The 19,868-nt window shown below is 38.7% G+C and overlaps 1 protein-coding gene across 1 annotated transcript in view; it reads left to right on the top strand.

Annotated features, from left to right (window-relative positions):
• LOC150088209 (poly(ADP-ribose) glycohydrolase-like) overlaps positions 1-19,868 on the top strand; it is a 325,145-nt gene that overhangs the window by 24,676 nt on the left and 280,601 nt on the right. The window contains exon 2 of the mRNA XM_090370070.1: positions 19,583-19,673. Coding sequence (XP_090226196.1) covers positions 19,583-19,673 — 91 coding nt within the window. The remainder of the gene's footprint in view (positions 1-19,582; positions 19,674-19,868) is intronic.

Here is a 19,868-nt window from a genome sequence, read left to right as displayed (position 1 = left end):
ACGCTAAGCCGCAACATGCCAAACAAAGTCTGCAAGAACAAGAAAGTAATACTCCAATTTCCGTTCCACCCAATATACCTGCAACTACTAAAAAAGCAATTTCTGTTCCACCCAATATACCTGAAACTACTAAAAAAGCAGACAAATCAGCACCAACAGATCATATCCAGACCAAGAAACAATCCTCCATACATATGGATGTTAACAACAAAGTCGAAACAGGTGAAATTATATTACATCTTCATGCAGAAGAAGACATGGATACAGAGCGACCGGCATTCCCAAAAAAAGATAAACATAAAACTGTACGATACAAACAAACTATTCAAAAAAAAAAAAAAAAAAAAACAGACAGATCAAAACAACCCCCGGGGGCTCACATCTGGTAAGTATGGGCTTGGCACACCCAGGGTCCTGAGCTGGATATCATCATTCTTCTCTTTCTTGGTGATTCCCTTCTACTTTTGACTCTCTCTCTCTCTCTCTCTCTCTCTCTCTCTCTCTCTCTCTCTCTCTCTCTCTCTCTCTCTCTCTCTCAGGGTAACTTGGGAACTTTTTTTTCCTGGTGCAGCATAAGCCACAGGCTTCCTTGCACCATACGGCTATTAATAATAATAATAATAATAATAATAATAACTCCAAAAACCACGTGATGCAGCACATACTTCAATGGAATTATAGAGGCATGCATGCCAATACAGACGACTTAATATGACCTGATTAATCGATATAATCCAATGATAGTTTGTTTACAAGAAACCAAATTAATGCGTCAAGTAAATCTCTCGATCAAAAACTTCACAATGTATAGAAAAGACCGGAATACTGCAAGATCTGCACATGGAGGGGTGGCAATCTTAGTTAACTCTAAAATTCCCTCTCGAATTATCTCTCTACAAACCGACTCGGAAGCTGTTGCTGTGTGCATGGCTTTTGGAATAATGCTAACACTAGTTTCAATATACCTTCCGCCAAACAGTCCTGTCTGAAAAAAATTGTCACATTAAAAGAACTAGAAGATCTTATAGTTCAAGTGCCAACACCCTTCTGTCTCTTCGGTGACTTCAATGGGTATCACACATTGTGGGCATCTTCCCTCTCGTGTTAAATAGAACATCTGATTGAGACCTTACTGAACCAACATCAGTTAATCTTATTAAATACTGGCCATCACACTTATATTCATCTTCCCACAGGGTCCACCTGAGCAATTGTGACCTGTCTATTCTGCTCTCCCATACTGTTCTCCAGTATGAAGTGGTCAATCTTAGAAGATCCACACAACAGCAATCGTCTTCCAATTATATGCAAACAAAGCAATGCCAATGTCCCGACCAGAGAATAAAATGGAAGTTCTCAAAAGCAAATTGGATAAAATACTCACTCTGTGTGTCCTTTGGTGATCAATTTATAGACAGTCACTGAGCACATTACTACAAATATTCTGGCAGGAGCTTCTGAAACAATTCCTCAATCCTCTGCAAAACACTGGTGGAATGAGGCTTGTAATAGTGCCAAAAGAGAGAAAAATAAAGCCTGGAATCAGTTTTGTAGGTCCCCACAACAGCCAACCTCATATTATATAAAAAACAAAAAACAAATAAGAAGAAAAGCAAAAAAAAAGACTGCTGGATAAAATTTGTCAGTACCATCACGAAGGACACCAGCAGTCGGATAATATGGAAAAAAATCCAACAATTAAATAATAAATACATTCCATTTACTGATCCAAACCTGATTAGAAATGGACGAGAACTGCCCTCCCCCTAAAGGAATAGGCAATTTCCTTGGAGAAACCTTTAGTGAAATATCAGCAGCATCTACATATGACAATTCAATCCTGAAAATTAAAATCTCAGCAGAAAAATATAAAACAAATTTTAATAACACACAGCCTCTTTCTTATAATCAGCCATTCAACTTAACTGAATTCAAAGAAGCCCTAAACAGATCAGCAAACATTGCAGCAGGACCGGATGGAATCTGTTAGATAATGCTCAAACATCTCAATAACCCATCTTTAAAATTATTACTAGTATTCTATAATCAGATTTTCCTTGAATGTGTTTATCATGGCATCATGCAATAATTCCTCATGGCATCATGCAATAATTCTTGCTTTTCCTAAGCTGGGAAAGGATCAATCAGTTCCACAAAACTACCGACCAATTTCTCTCACCAGCTGTCTTGGTAAACACTCGAAAAAATGATACACAACAGGTTAAAATGGGTCCTTGAAAGTAAAATGCTGTTAAATTGTCACCAAAACAGATCCTGCTTGGATCTTATGATAAGAGCTGAAACCAATATTTGGAACGCTTATGTTAAAAATCAGCATCTAGTGATGGTCAGTCTAGACATCGAAAAAGCTTTTGATACCACGTGGAAGTATGGCATTTTTTGAGAGCTCTGTTCCATGGGGTTGAGAGGACACTTACCACAATTCATTCAGAATTTTCTCAAGCACAGAACTTTTCAAGTTCGTCACCAGAATGTACTGTCAGAATGTTTTATCCAGGAAAAAGGAGTGCCCCATACTTAGTGCTACCCTCTTTGCAATTAGGCTAAACACCATGAGACAGAATATTCCTAGAACTGTAGAGATATATGTATGCTGACGATCTTGCCATATGATGCCATTCATCAAACATTAATACCATTGAGAGACAGCTACAACTCTCCATAAATAAGCTGGAGACATGGATTCAACAAAATGGTTACCGTCTATCAGAACAAAAGACGATTGCGATCCATTTCTGTAAAAAACGCAAATTACATCGAGAACCTGAACTTAAATTAAGAAATCATCTGATCCCTCTTGCCAGCAATATCCACTTTTTGGGTTTAACACTAGATATGAAACTGAATTTTTCCATGCGTATAAGTTATCTTAGAACCATCTGTTTGAAAAAACTCAATATGCTTACAGCTATCTCTGCCATAGCATGGGGTGCAGATAGATACACTCTTCTGCACTTGTATCAATCTCTCATCAGGTCGCATCTAGACTATGGCACAATTGTCTATGACTCAGCCAGGAAAAGTGTGCTTAAAAGACTAAATACCATAAAACACAGTGCTCTTTGCACTGCTCTTGGGGCCTTCCAAACTTGCCCGGTCCAAAGTCTCTATATAGAGGCAAACAAACCTCCTTAGGAGGAAAATGTTACTACTCACCTATGCAGCCAGACTTAAAAGCCTTCCAGATCATCCCAATCAACCGCTACTCTTCAATCCTGAATGGATAACATTTTATAACAATAAGCCCACTGAAAACAGACCCACTGGTGTTAGACTACAAGAGTTGATTCACTGCTGGAACGTACCTTTTAAAAACACACTCAAAGAAACTAAAATACCTGATCCACCCTGGTCCACAAACCTAACTTACTGTGACACATATTTCCAACAATGGGGAAAAAAGTCCCTGGAAAACAGTAACATCAAACAACTGCATGAAGGGCATGCTTATAGCAATGCATAATATATAATAATATATTATGCATTATTATATGTATAATATATTATACATATAATAATAGTAGAGCTGCATAATATATACTGATGGCTCAAAATCAGATGGCGCTGTAGGTGCTGCAGCAGTTTTTTCTTCGTTCACATGTCTGTATCTCTCCCAACTGAATGCAGCAGCTATACTGCAGAACTGTATGCAATCCAGCTAACTATTGAGAATATCAATATTCATCTCAACACCACTAGTTTAATATATATGGACTCCATGAGTGCACTGTCCACAACAAATAATATATTCTCAATTCCACATCCCATAGTAAAAGAAATACGGTCTGATCTAAATCGCTTATGGAATAGGAATCGTACTCTAAGCTTCTGTTGGATTCTGGGGCACGCTGGCATCGTAGGTAACGAAACAGCTGACCGGGCAGCCAAACAGTAGTGCACCTCCATCTTACTAAGGTGCCTCCGTAGCCAGGTGGGCAGAAGCAGCAGTGCGTAGCACACACTTCTGGGGTTCGAGCCCGTGACCACCAAATATGGAGGATGCGGAAAGGTCAGGGAATGACCACTGCATATCCTCAGAGCAATATGGCCTTAGTTGCTAATACTCCTAAAAACTAATTACAAACAAACAAACAACCATCTTACGAAGTACCCTATATAGACTTACTAATGCTTATCTGGCATATCTGTAGAGACCAATGGTTAAACATTTGGAAGACCCATATTAAACGTGAAATTAAACGTGAACCACAACTATGGAACTCCAGCTATAGGCGAAACAGGCATGAAGAGGTAATACTGACAAGACTATGCATAGGGCACACACACCTGATCCACTTGTTCCTGCCATTGGTGACGATCCTCCTATAAGCATGCATTGTTCATCACAACTTACAGTCAGGCATATTCTCTTAGACTGTTCAATTCATTCTCGCATCAGAAATCATACTTTCCACTCTCTGATGCAAATGCAAGAACTTTTATCACTAATCCACATGTTGGGAAACAATGCTAATATGGACGAGCTCTTTGCTTATCTTAAACAAACCAGACTATATGAATATTTCTAAAATCAAATAAAACAAATTTCCAGCATCTATCCAAATACCAGAATAGGCACATTTTGGCCTAAGTTTCCCTTGTGCCGATAAACACCAACAACAACAGAAAACAACAATGAATCCAATACTGAACCCCGAGACTCCACTAATAAAATTAGTCCATAAAGAGCAGTGTCCATTGATTACCACTCTGTCTTCTCCCACTCAACCATTCCTTTATCCATAGCAGCAATTTGCCTCCAATGCTGCACTGCTCCAATTTCTGCAGCAGTCTTCCATGTGCAACAGTATCAAATGCCTTTCTAAGATCCAAATATATGATATCAGTTATTCCCTGCATCCAGTTGCTTTGTGACCACATCATAGTATCCAAACAAATTGGTAAGACAAGACTTCCCCTTAACAAAACCATGCTATGTCTGAGCTATAACTGAAGTCTTGTCTAGATGATCTTGCAGTGCTTCTTTAACCAGTGCCTCCATTAATTTCCCTGGAACAGAAATTAAACAAACAGGTCTATAATTACTTGTCACCCTTTGTGAATTGGTGTCACATTTGCACATCTCTAGTCCATGGGTACCTCCCCTGAGTCCAAGGAAACTCTAATAAACCCATCCACCCCAGGTGCATTTCTTATGTTTTATCATCACCAATTTCTCCTCCACTTTCCTCTCAGTTTTTACAAAATCATCTAGCTCACTGCCAGAGTTTAGTTCACCTCTGGGATTTCCCTCCCTGAATAACTCCTCATGTGCGAATGTAGATGCAAAATACTCATTTAGTTCGTTAGCCACCTGAGCAGGATCATCAACAATATATTCAGTGGACCAATCTGATTCATCCCCTTCCTTCTAGAGTTTACATAGGTAAATAACTCTTTGCTATTTTTCTTTGCATCCTTTGCCAAAGATTTCTCATAATCTGCCTTTGCTTGCCTAATCTCCTTTGTGACTTGGTTACAGACCAGCTTATATCTATCATAGGCTTCCTTGTCACCCATGCATTTTTCTTCTCTGCAACATGTCTCATTAGTTCATCTGACATCCATTTAGGCCTAAATCTTGAACAATATTTCTTAATTGGCGTGTCAAGCCTAGTAGCTTCCAAGATTAATTCTTTGAATGCTTCCCATTTTGAGTTTACTGTTGGTAATATCATCAGTTGGTCCCACTGTATAGAATTTAAATACTGTCTCAGGCCTCCATAGTCGCCTTTACAAAAGCAAAAGGCCCCGAGTGCCAAGCGATAGTTCCCAAGCGATCTTTATAGTGCGTTTTCTAGCGTTTTTCCTAGAGTGAGTACTAGTGCTTTCATAAACCCTCCACCGCTCGCAACGTCACTGCTGACTGGTTGCAACGTTACTGCTTCCCTCTCTGAGCAACGTCACTGCTTCAACGCTAGCAACGTTACTGCTAACCCCACTTGCAACGTTACTGCTATCGCTAGCAACGTACTGCTCTCCAATTCTTCTGATCGCTTGGCCACTAGTTGGCACCGCTCCTGCCTCCACATGGCGAGGTCGGTAACCTGGGAGAAGGAAGCTCCTCTCCCGGGGCGAAAAGGAGCAACAATGGATTGCGACGAATATCCACCACTAGAGCCAACAGGCTCTCAACATATTGACACCCATAGAAGGGAACATGATCCAATTCTCTCAAAAAGAATGAGAACAGATTCTAGCAAACCAGAACCACCAGCTTTTCTGATAATGCATTCACTATCGAATCAACCAGTAAGCAAATTGTCTCCCTTTGTCATTCAAAGATGTCTTGAAAACTCAGCAGGAAAACCAAAAATGGTAAAAAGAATCCAGTCAGGAGATCTATTAATTGAAACCACGCAGGCAAGACACTCTGAACTGTTATTGAAACTTTCAACTATAAGCGGAATCCCAATTAAAGTCACCCCGCATAATACACTGAACTCCTCCAAAGGAGTTATAAGTGAGTGGGATTTACTAAACGTCACCGAAGAGGAAATAGTTTACGGAATTACAAGAACAAAAAGTAACACAAGCAAGGCGAATCATGATCAGGAAGGACGATAAACTAGTTCCAACACGAAATATCATATTGACCTTTAGTACACCAAATTTACCAAACTCAGTGAAAGCAGGCTACCTCCACTGCCGAGTCCGGGCATACATTCCAAATCCCTTAAGGTGTTTCAAATGCCAAAAATTTGGTCATTCTCAAACAACGTGCAGAGGAGAAATTACATGTCCTAATTGTGGTTCGAAAAATCATTCTCAAACAGATTGTACTGCAAAATCTCCAGAGTGCCCAAACTGTAAGAATGATCACCCAGCTTATTCAAAATCATGTGATTTGTGGAAAATGGAAAAAAAGATACAGAAGTTTAAGATTGAAAACAAAGTATCATATCAAGAAGACAAGTCAAGGTAACAATGCCAAAATGCAGCTATGCTACTGCTACCCAAAACTGTCAAGCTGTTGCTATCCAAACAGAAGTGTCAATCCCACCTAACACATCCATTGCAGAATGGGCACGATCTGTACTTTTGACAAATCAGCCCGCTAACAAACCTGTTTCAATCGACGAAATAAACAATACTCCACTCTCAGTTCCATCTAAAATTACGTCAATTGATAAATTACAAAGGAAACCACAAAGGCAACGCTTCACTGAATTGCAACAACCAAATTCAAGCAGCATGGACAGCGAAGCTGTAAATGCACAAGAAGAAACAGTCCTTGATCTTCATGCAGAAGATGACATGGAAACTGGATGTTCATCTACTGGTACCGATGAGGTAGAAGGGAGTACAGAATACGGACGCCCTTTTTTTCCAAGAAAGGATAAGATAAAACATGATCGTCAAAAGCAAACTGCTCCATCTTACAAGAAACAGACAGAATCATCTTCCCTCTCTAAAACCAAATAATGATGTACATCGTACAATGGAATTGCAGAGGTTTACGCAGTAATACCGATGATATATATGATTTGATCTCGCAATATAATCCGGTAGCCATTTGCTTGCAAGAGACTTACTTAAATCCAAAGGTAACTTATTCGATTAAACATTTTACAGCCTATAGAAAAGATAGAATTAGTTCAAGCCATGCACGTGGTGGAGTTGCAATCTTAGTGAATTATAAATTTCCAGCAAGAAACATTCCTCTTCAGACCCACTTAGAAGCCGTTGCAATTCGTGTAGCAATGGGAAAAACAATAACTCTCATCTCTTTGTACCTTCCACCTAACAATATTTACACGTTTCAAGAATTAGAAGATCTTATAAAACAAATACCATCTCCTTTTTGTCTTCTTGGTGACCTAAATGCACATCATCCGCTATGGGGATCTGCTCACACGGATAATAGAGGGCACTTGCTAGAAAAGCTCATAGACCAAGTGAACCTAACTTTGCTAAACACTGGTCAAAACACCTACACTCATCTCTCCACGGGGTGTATGTCGGCAATTAACTTGTCTATTTGTTCCCCTGAGTTACTTCCTATTATTGATTGGATGGTTTTAAATGACCTGCACAACAGTGATCACTTCCCAATAATATGCAGAATCCAAACAACGCAGACACCTTGCCCTGATCATCGGGTATTATGGAAATTTTCTAAAGCAGATTGGGAAAAGTTTTCTGTCTCCATCCCCTTTGATAGCCAATTGATACAACTAGGGTCTATTGATGATGTCACCGAGCACATTACCAAACAAATAATAGCAGCAGCTTCCAAAGCAATACCAATGTTTTCTGCTTCCAAACACAGAAATCTTAGACATTGGTGGAATGATGCTTGTACCATAACGAAAAAGGAAAAAAAAAGCAGCCTGGAATCTGTTCCGTAAGTATCCAACCACCCACAACCTAATTCAGTTTAAAAGGCTTAAGGCAAAAGCACAACAAATTAGAAGACAAGCCAAAAAAGAATCATGGATACAGTTTGCGTCTTCTATCACAAAAGACACCAGCAGTAAAATTATTTGGAAAAAAATTCGACAGCTAAATGGCAAACTTTTACCGGTTTCTGTTCCAATTTTAACCAAGAACGGACAAGAAATATCTTCACCACAAGAAATAGCCAATGCGCTTGCAGAGACTTTCTCCAAAACTTCCGCCACTACTGCTTATGATACTTCCTTTCTACAAACTAAAGCCATAGCAGAAAAATATAAGATAAATTTCCAAACTACCCAGTTTCTAGCCTACAATCAACCTTTCCGTCTTTGTGAACTCCAAACAGCAATAAACAGATCACCAAATAGCGCTGCCGGAGCTGATGGAATCTATTATGTAATGCTAAAACATCTAAACAATATATCTCTGAATTTGCTAATAACATTCTTTAATCGGATCTTCCTTGAAGGTGTATATCCCTCTACCTGGCATCACGCTGTTATTCTAGCCTTTCCCAAACCAGGAAAAGATCAATCACTCACACAAAATTATCGACCAATATCCCTCACCAGTTGCCTGAGTAAAACTCTAGAAAAGATGATACACAGGCGGCTTACCTGGGTTCTTGAAACTCAAAAGTTGCTAAACAACAATCAATTTGTATTTCGACAAAACAGATCCACTTTAGATCTCATGGTGAAAGCAGAGACTAATATCCGTAATGCTTATGTGAGAAATGAACACCTTGTAATGGTAAGTTTGGACATTGAAAGGGCTTTTGACACAACCTGGAGGTATGGCATATTGCGAGAACTTTATTCCCTAGGATTGCGGGGACATTTACCGAAATTTATTCAAAACTTCCTCCAAAATAGAACTTTTCAGGTCTGTTATCAAACAGTACTTTCTCGTATTTATAACCAAGAAGAAGGTGTCCCACAAGGGTCAATACTTAGCGCTACTCTTTTTTCACTCAGGCTGAACACTATAACCCACAACTTTCCCAATACTGTCGAATTATACATGTCCGCTGATGATCTCACTCTATCTTGCAGTTCAAAAAATATTCATACTATTGAAAGACAGCTACAACTCTCCATAAATAAGCTAGAAATATGGACACAGCAGAATGGATATCGTATGTCAGAACAAAAAACTGTTGCAATTCACTTCTGCAAAAAACGCAAGCTGCATCCGGAACTGGAACTACGGCTAAAGAACCACCTGATACTACTCACCAGTAATCTTCGTTTCCTAGGTTTAATGTTGGACACCAAACTTAACTTTGTTTCTCACATAACATATCTCTGAACAGTATGCTTAAAGAAACTAAATATTCTTCGGTCCATTTCTGCCATGAAATGGGGTGCTGATAGATACTCTCTCCTACATCTGTATCGTGCTCTTATCAGGTCCCGATTAGATTATGGAGCTGTTGTCTATGACTCTGCTAGGAAAAGTGCACTAACCAGACTGAACACCATACAACACAGTGCCCTTCGTACTTCGCTAGGAGCCTTTAGAACATCCCATGTCCAGAGTCTGTATGTAGAGGCGCATGAACCTCCACCTTCACCTTAGAAGGAAAATTCTGCTCCTTAATTATGCAGCCAAAATTCAAAGCCTTCCAGCCCATCCTGTTCGACCATTGCTTCTCAACCCTGATTGGATCACGTTCTACAACAGCAAAGTTACAGAAAATAGACCCACTGGTATTCAATTAAAAGAAGTGATACATGCCTGGGACATAAACTTTGACAATATGCTTCAAGAGAAAGATGTACCTGATCCACCCTGGTCTGTAACTCTCCCTCACTGTGATAACTATTTTTAGCAATGGGGAAAAAAATCCCTGCCATATGAAAGTATTAAACAGCTACATAAAGACCATGCCCTCAACAATGCTCAACGCTGTATAATATATACAGACGGTTCGAAAACAGACTCTTCTGTTAGTGCTGCAGCTGTCTTTTCCTCATTTACGCTTTCAATATCATTACCAGTTGAGTGTAGCAGTTACACTGCAGAATTATACGCAATAAAATTAGCCCTAGAAAATATAAACACTTCCCACAATACTAGCAGTATAATATACACGGATTCCATGAGTGCAGTATCCGCTTTGGACAATAAACTTTCAATATCGCATCCCATCATAAAACAAATTATTACCTGCTTAAACCACCTACAAAGTAAGAATCATGCAGTGCTATTTTGCTGGATCCCAGGGCACTTTGGTATCACAGGTAACGAGAGAGCAGATCAGGCAGCCAAACAACCAAACAGTGCAATACCATCACATTACCAAGTACCATACGTAGATTATTTGAAGCACATTAAAAAAATCAATACAATCCAGTGGTCTGAAATCTGGAGGTCACAAACGAACAACAAATTGCTTGAAATCAAAGAGAAACCAGCACTATGGAAATCTAGCTTAAGAAAAAACAGACAAGAAGAGGTTGTGCTAGCAAGATTACGCATAGGGCATACACATCCAACCCATATATATCTACTCAAGCAGGAGGTCCCACCTCAATGCACTCATTGTGCTTTACCACTTACCGTCAAGCATATACTCTTAGATTGTAAGCAGTATTCCTATTTCCGAAAAAATAGTTTCCCTTCACTGTCACAACTGAAAGAGCCTCTATCACTTGCCCATATTATTGGAAACAATGCGAATTTAAAAGAACTATTTACCTTTCTTAAGCAGATACAAATATATGATTTTTTATGATTACAAACTGGAACCAAATTTTATATAAAAACATGTCATAAGAACAGGCACATTTTGGCCCTAGTTGCCCTTGTGCCCAAAAAAATACCAATACCAATACAAAAGCAAAAACCCTTCCCTTTATCCTTGATGGTAGTTACCTCTTTGAGTAAATCCCACTTCAGCACACTGTGATCACTGCAAGCTAGTGGTTCCTTTATCTGCAGATTCTTAATGTATGAAGAATCGCTATTGATAATCAGATCAGGAGTATTACTCCCTTTAGTTGCCTCCTGAACATGTTGATGTAGAAAACAATCATCTAATAAATCCACAAAAGCCTTGCTAGTGCGTGAGTGACCAACTCACAAATTCAAGTCAATATCCAGGAAATTAAAATCCTCGATTATAAGACTCTCTGATTTACTGGCCCACTCTATTTCCCTGTACAATTTTATTTACTGGCCCACTCTATTTCCCAGTTTTTTATTATACTCATCAGAGTCATTAGGCCTATAACACACTACTACTCTTAATTTTGATTTCCCATTGCTTATGTCACACCAAACTGACTCACTGCACTTTCCAACAATATCGACTGGCTGTACCTCTTTGGATTTTGTGTTTCTTAACTAATAGCATAATCCCTCCTTCTCCCCCTTCTTATCCTGTCTATCCTTCCTGTACACATTGTACTCTCCCCAAATTCCAGTTCTGCATTCCTTATCTGTGTGACACCTCATCTCTGATATCCCAACAATATCAGCCTGTGATGTTTTGACCAACACCTCAAATTTGTCAAATTTATTTACCAATCTCCTAGCATTGGTGTACCCGCAAGTATACATGCACCTGTTCCTACTCTTAGCTACTCTAACACAACCCATGTGTTTACTTGTACCACAATGACTCCTGGCAGTCTCTGAAATCTCCTGCATCTTGTTTTCCAAGCTGCTGCTCATTCCAATAGAAGTAGTGCAAGAATCACTTTCACCTCTGCCAGCGGCTGCTGTTAATCTATTAGTCCATATATCCCCCCAATCTAGCAGTTTTCTCTCACCTAACCCTGCTTCGATAGCATCAGCAAATATTCTTGCCCTTTCTACTTAATTGTAGAAAGCTACACTTAAGTAGACTTCTACACTTCTCATCCCTGTAGAAGCAGTCTCTCCTGTTAACAAGCACAGACCAGGCTGAGAAAAATTCTACCCCTTGAGCCTTGCACAATCTCTCCAATGCCGAATTGATCGACAAGGCTCCCATCATATACTCCCTCATATCGTGTCTGGGCAGAATTGCAGACACTTTCAAATTCAACCCTAATTCATGGCTTTTTTTCAACAGTGACCTGTACTTTTTAGTAATTCCTCTTGTCTCCTACTCTTAATATCATTAGTGCCAACATGTACAACAATATCACCTTTTTGTGCCCTTAAAAGTTGATATCTGCTTTACATCGTCATCAACCTATGCCCTGGCAGACATACTTTGTTCCTGTTCCACCTATCCTTTTTTCACAATTTGTTTCCCGTTTCCCTGGCAAGAGTCACCGACAACTACTAGTTCCTGTGGGACCAGTGCATTCTGCCTTGGGGGTTGCCGCTGTGATGCTTGATGTGCAAGTGCAAGCTCTGGCGTTGATGTTGGCAGCTGAGAGCTTGATGGGTCCCTTAATTTAGATCCTTCGGGGCATCCACTCTGTCCTTCAAGCTCATATAGGCCCATAACAATGCTGAGTCATCGCATGATTTACTCACATTCCTTACATCGCACGCACACACAGACATTCCCCTTGGCAATATCATTATTATTATTATTAGCCATATGGTACAAGGAAGCCTGAGGCTTATGCTGCACCAGCCAAAAAAAAAAAAAAAAATTCCCCGAGTTACCCCCACTGTGTGTGTGTGTGTGTGTGCGCGTGTGTGTGAGAGAGAGAGAGAGAGAAGTAGAATGGCATCACCAAGAAAGAGAAGAATGATGATATCCAGCTCAGGATCCTGGTTTTGCCAAGCCCATACTCACCAAATGTGAGCCCCTGGGGTTAAATCATGTCCTGTACCTGATTGCTCCACAAACATCAAGCAAGCAGTGCATTTTAAAAGGCTGTGATTCAGAGGGCAACTGCCTCCCTCAGTTCTCCCCAGAGCCACAGCACTCCCATTACCTTGAGCCTTTTGCTGTGCTGCTCTGGTCTGAGTCATGATTTAGATTTAATTTCAAGAAAATTCAATTTCAGTACAAAATTTTAACCCTAAACTTATATCCCAATGCAGTTATAACACTATATATGTTTTTTTTTTTTTTTTCAGTACAGAGTATTTCCACGTTTCGTTATATAACTTCCATATCAAGTTATGTATTAATTACTAATGTTACATTTGTAAAATCTAAGTCGTTATTTAGTTTAAAAAGTTCAATTCAATTGATAATGAAGTTTAACAAGATTAATAAATTTTACTGATCAATCGATAATACTATATATTATACTAAGCTAATGCTATCTAGTACGTTGTATTGTATAACAATGGCAGCAAGTTACGAACCGTAAATCTACTGACACTAAGTATTATTAACTTCCAAAATCTCGCTATCAAAGTTCAGAATAAACCAAGGATCTTGATTAGGTCTATATGCTACTTATAGAAAATAGTCCAACACAACAATTAAGTTAATAAAACCACTAAATATAGCTAAAAACTTTGCATTCGCCAGAGCCGCAAAACTTGTAAAACACTTGGATTGGATACCCTTACCGATACAAGGGGATAATCACATCCTTCCTCCCTGCTAGAAAAATTCCTGTGTATAATTGACAAGACACCATGAGCTACTCTTGCAGACTATCTTCACTGCTCAGAAAAATTCATATGTGATTGCACAATTACCCCCCACGTCCTTTTCATTCTCTACCACCCTCAGTGTAGTACCACACAGTTGATACGTTGCTCTGGGGTTACTGCTACCCATATGCAGTAATTTACATTTGTCAATGCTAAACTTCAGTTGCCACCTCTCAGCCAATCTGCTCAACTTTTCTAGTTCCCATTGCAGTAGTGTACTGTCATTAGTATTATTAACAACCCTGCCAACCTTTGTGTCATCTGCAAACTTAGACATTAAGCCCGATATTCCATCATCAATAAATACAGAAAACAACAATTGATAACCCATTTGCTAAAGGCAAATTTTCACACGTATTCTACAATAGTCTTTCCTCGATTTGAATGTATAACCCCTCAGGTGCGGAATCTGAGCAAGAGGAAGAATTCTACCAGCATTGAGCTTGCCCAAACCATTCAAGGCCTTGTACACCTCAATCAAATCACCTTGCAAATGCTTAGTTTCCAGATGCTGCAATTTGCAAAAGTTAAGCCTATCTTCGTAACAGCAACTGTTTGTTCCACTCACTAGTCTCGCTGCCCTTCTCTGTACTCATTCTAGTAGCTCAACATATTTCCTAAAGTGAGGCCTCCATCCTGTATGCAGTACTCAAGGTGTTGCCTGACCATTACCTTATAGAGGGGGATAAACACCTCCTTATCCCTCCTAGCAAAAATCCTATAAATATGTATATCATCATCAGTGACAAGACCCCACGAGCTACTTTTGCATCCTGTCTGCACTATTCAGAAACCTTCATATCTGACTGCAGAGTAACATACCACACAGTTGGTATGTTACTCTGCAGTTACTTCTACCCATATGCAGTACCTTGCATTTGTCAATGTTAAACTTCAGTTGCCACCTCTCAGCCCATCTCCTCAACTTTTCTAGATCCTGTTGCAGTACCATACCATCCTTAATGAACGTAAGGACGTCCAGTAAGCACGGGGTTGTTAATGATGCTACCAACCTTCATATCGTCTGCAAACTTGGACATTAAGCATGATATACCTTCATCAATATTATTGATAAATACAGAAAACAACAATGGGTGGCACATTTTGGCCCTAGCTGCCCTTGTGCCTTTAAACACCAATACCAATACCAATACAACAATGGGACCCACCACAGATCCCTGGGGATCTGTGGTGGGTCCCATTGTTGTTTAATGGACTAATGTTATTAGTGGAGATCCCTGGGGATCTCCACTAATAACATTAGTCCATGAAGAGCAGTGTCCATTGATTACCACTCTGTCTTCTCCTACTCAATCATTCTTTTATCCATTTCAACAACTTGCCCTTAATGCTTCAATTTGTATAGCAGTATCAAAAGTTTTTTTCCTGAAATCCAATATATATATCATCAAAATTATTAACTGCATCCAGTTCCTTTGTGACCTGATTGTAGTATCCAGTCAAATTGGTCAGACAAAACTGTCTGAACTGTAACTGCAGTTTTATCTAGATGATCCTTCAATGATTCTTTAACCAGTGACTCCATTATTTTCCCAGGAACAGAAGTTAAAATAACAGGTGTAATTATTCGTGTCACTCTTTGATTTCCCACCTTTGTGAATTGTCGATATATTAGCTTATCTCAAGTCTCTCTTGACCTCCCCTGAATCCAGGGGTGCTCTCATAATTATGGCTAAGGGTTTGCTTGCTTCCTTTGCTGCCTCCTTTAATATAACTGGATAGATCCCATCTACCCCTGGTGCCTTTCTTATGTTTAACTTCAACACTTTCTCCTCCATAAATAGTTCAGGCACAACATGGATTTTTTTAAGGGGAAGTCTTTTCTCACCAATTTGATGCTGTCACAAATGAACTTGATGAAAAAAATAATTTTGATATCATATACATGGATTTATTGTTGTTTTCTATATTTATCAATGATATTGATGAAGGTATATGAGGCTTAATTTCCAAGTTCGCAGACAATACCAAGGTTGGCAACATTGTTAATGACAATGCTACTGCAACAGGATCTAGAAAAGATGGGCTCAGAGGTGACAACTTAAGTTTGATATTGACCAATGCAATGTACTCTGAATGGGCAGCAGTAACCCTAGAGTAATGTACCAACTGTGTGGTACTACACTCAGGGTAGTGGAGAATGAAAAAGAGGGGTAATTGTGCTGTCAGATATTAAATTTTCTGAGTTGTGCAGACAGGCTGCCAGAGTAGCTCATGGGGTTTTGTCGATGACATACAGGAAGTTTGCTGGCAGGGATAAGGAGGTGATTATCACTTTGTATAAGGCAGTGGTTTCCAACATTTTTTAATACTTATATTACAAAACCAAAATTGAAAAATTTCCATACCACTCATTAAAATATGTATTAAGAGGAATAGTCAAGAATATTCACATAATAAGGTTATGTTATAAATTATACATATTTTTATTTCATTTTTAATACCAAATTTGAACAAACTAAAAAACAAATATTGATCAAAACAATACAAAATAAACTATAAAATACTTGATTAACATTGGTGATTTAATTGTAATCAATAACAATTAAATGCAACAACCTCCACTTGGAGGTTAACAAACAAAATTGGAAATCAACTCATGATTTATGAGCTCCATGATTTATTTTAGATTGAAAAAAGATAGGTAAAACATGTTTTAGTGGACAAAATTTTTAATGTTTTATTTTTCATTATTTCATAAATTTAAAAAATTCAGCCATTATTCACGTACAACCAGTTGAGAAATGCTGATATAAGGCAGTGGTCAGGCCACATCTTGAGCACTGTATACAGGTCTGGAGGCCACATTTTAGGAAAGATGTAGAGTTGCTGGAACGAGTACAGAGAAGGGCAACAAGATTAGTGAATGGAACAAAGGGTTGCTCTTATGAAGAAAGGCTTATGTTTTTCAAATTACAGTGTCTGGAGACTAGGCACCTGCGAGGTGATCTGATTGAAGTGTATAAGGGCTTGAATGGTGTGAGCATGCTCAGTGCTGATGGGATTCTTCCTCTTGCCCAGATTAATCATCTGATGAGACAAATTCAAATTGAGGAAAGACAGTTGTAGAATAGATGTGTGGAAATTTTCCTTTAGCCAGTGGGTGGTTGATTGCTGGAATAAACTATCTGTTGTTGTAGAAGTTGACAGCTTAAATAAATTCAAGGCGGAACTAGACAAATGGATGGGTGAAATGGGAGGGTTTTTTTTTTTTGGCTGATGCTGTATAAGTTATCCTTGCATCATATGCCTCTATTAATGCTAATCAGATATACAGTAGAATGTCGATTATCCAAACTAATTGGGACAAAGTTTGGTTCAGATAATCAAACATACACGAGAATACCCAGTTTATATGAAATAAAATGTAATTAGGCCTACAATTAATTATTGTACACAAGGTATTTTGAAATATGAAGTATTATAAAAATAATTGATTTAGGAAATTGTTTGTAAACAATAACCAAAACATTTTGAAGAACAGTGTATATTATATTTACTTTGAACTTACCTAATTGTTTTACATGGTTTCAACTATAAACCACACTTTTTTTTACATAAATAGAAATAAACGCAAGTAATTGTACACAAATAAGAGTATAATGAATCTTGGGAAGGTTTATTTGTTAAAATATGTAATCTTGAATTTTTCTTTGAACCATGCAAGATTGTCTTTTTTTTGCAAAGTATGCCATCCTCTTTAATAGCAGTATCTCCATGGAACTGCATTCAAACTTACTCACACCATGCCATTGCAGTTTTTAGCCCAGTAGAGGCCTCCGTGTTAGTGGGCCTTCAAATGCATTAAGCAGCAGGAGTAATATTTCAGTATAACAACCAGTGCACTAAAAGGAGATACTGTAATTTTTTGGGTGGGGCAGCAGTGGTTTGGATAATTGACAGTTCAGATAATCGACGATTGGCTAATTGACGTTCCACTGTAATTTGTGTAGTGAAGTATTTTTAATGATATTCAGTTGAATGAAATTCATGCCACATACCAGAGCATCAAAGCAAGGGGCTCAAGCTAGTAGGAATGCCATGGCTCTGGGAAGTACTGGGGGGGGTAGAATGTACTGTTCCCACAGGAACTAGTTTTTGCTGGTGACTCTATTGTCAGGAAAATGGAAAATGTATTGTCTTCCAGGGGCAAAAGTTTATGACAATCTAATAAAAGTTGTTGACAGACTAATAGATTAAGAATAGCCACAGGCAGAGCTGAAAGTGATTCTTGCACTGCTTCTATTGGGAGAGCAGTAGCTTTGAAAGCAAGGTGCTGGGAATTTCAAGAACCGTAGGGGGTTATCATGAAACAGGTAAATTCAAGTCCACTTGATATTAATGGTTTTACTGTTGATGATCCTGCTCAGGTTGCTGTAAAACTGAATGAGTATTTTGCATCTACATTCACACATGAGGAATTGTTTAGGGAAGGGAATGGCAGAAGTTTATCAAGCTCTAACAAGGAGCTAAATGTTTTTGTCATATCCAATTGGAAATTGAAAGAGAAATTGTCCCACTCAACCAACCCCTTCATGAATAAAGGGGTTGGTTGAGTGGGAGAAGACAAAGAATGGTAATCCATGGACATCACTCTTCATGGACTAATGTTATTAGTGGAGTCTCCCAGGTTTTGGTGTTGGGTCCATTGTTGTTTTCTATATTTATCAATGATATTGATGAAGACTGGCGTAATGTCCAAGTTTGCAGATGATACAACAGTTGACAGTGTGGTAAATGACAGTATACTACTGCAGCAGGATCTAGAAACATTAGGCAGATGGACTAAGAAATGGCAATTGATATTTAACATTGATAATTGAAAAGTGCTGTATATGGGTAGCAGTAATTCCAGTGTAACATACCAGCTGTGTGGTACTACACTGAGGGGGAAAAAGACCTGGGGCTAATTGTGCAGTCAGATATGAAGTTCTCTGAGCAGTGCAGACAGGCTGCCAGGACAGCTCATGGTGTTTTGTCAATGATATTCAGAAATTTTGCTTGCAGGGATAAGATGATTATCCCGTTGTATAAGGCAATGGTCAGCCACATCTCACGTACTGCATACAGGTCTGGAAGCCTCATTGTAGAAAGGATGTTGATCTGCTGGAATGAGTACAGGGAAGGGCAATGAGATTGGTCAGCCAAGGGAAGGGCTGCTCTTTCTAAGAAATGCTTCAGTTCTGCAAATTTCAGCATCTAGAGTCTAGGCAACTTTGAGGTGATCTAATTGAGGGGTTTAAGGCTTTGAATGGATTGAACAAGCTCAATGCTGATAGGATCCTTCCTGCTCGGACCAGGCATACGAGGCAGCACATTCAAATTGATGAAGGATGGTTACAGACTAGACTATTGTGGGAATGAATAGGTGGAATGGCAAGGTGTCATGTTTTTTTTTTTGGCTGTTGTTGTATAAGCTTGCATTATTTACCACTGCTAATGTTAATGCCTAAAATGTAATGTAATGCAATTTGTACATTACTTTATTCAATATTATGTATTTGTAGATATTTTATATAATTTTTAGTTCAGTATAATTGGATGTATAATAATTTTATAATAAATTTCATATGTATAGGTGTATCCAGCGTGATTAAGCATATGGATGAAGAAGAAGAATTGGAAAAACAATGTAAAAGAGAACTTTTAGCTTCCGCTGCAGAAAAACGGTTAGTAAGTAAAAGCTTTATTTTCAAAAGTGGTAATTACATAAATCAGTTCATAAATCCCAAACTAATAATATGAGATGAAGGATGCATTATCTGAATTGCAATGAGTGGTTACCTATTATCTACAAGTTGCATAACCAGCATAACTGGTTGTGCAACTTGTAGTTAATAGATAACATTCATTAGAAGAAAAAA

This window comes from Mastigoproctus giganteus, chromosome 3, assembly GCF_048544385.1.
Source record: "Mastigoproctus giganteus isolate SK-2022 chromosome 3, ASM4854438v1, whole genome shotgun sequence".
NCBI classification, from domain to species: Eukaryota; Metazoa; Arthropoda; class Arachnida; order Uropygi; family Thelyphonidae; genus Mastigoproctus; species Mastigoproctus giganteus.
Note: the sequence above shows the minus strand (reverse complement) of the source record. Positions and strands in the feature narration are given on the sequence as shown.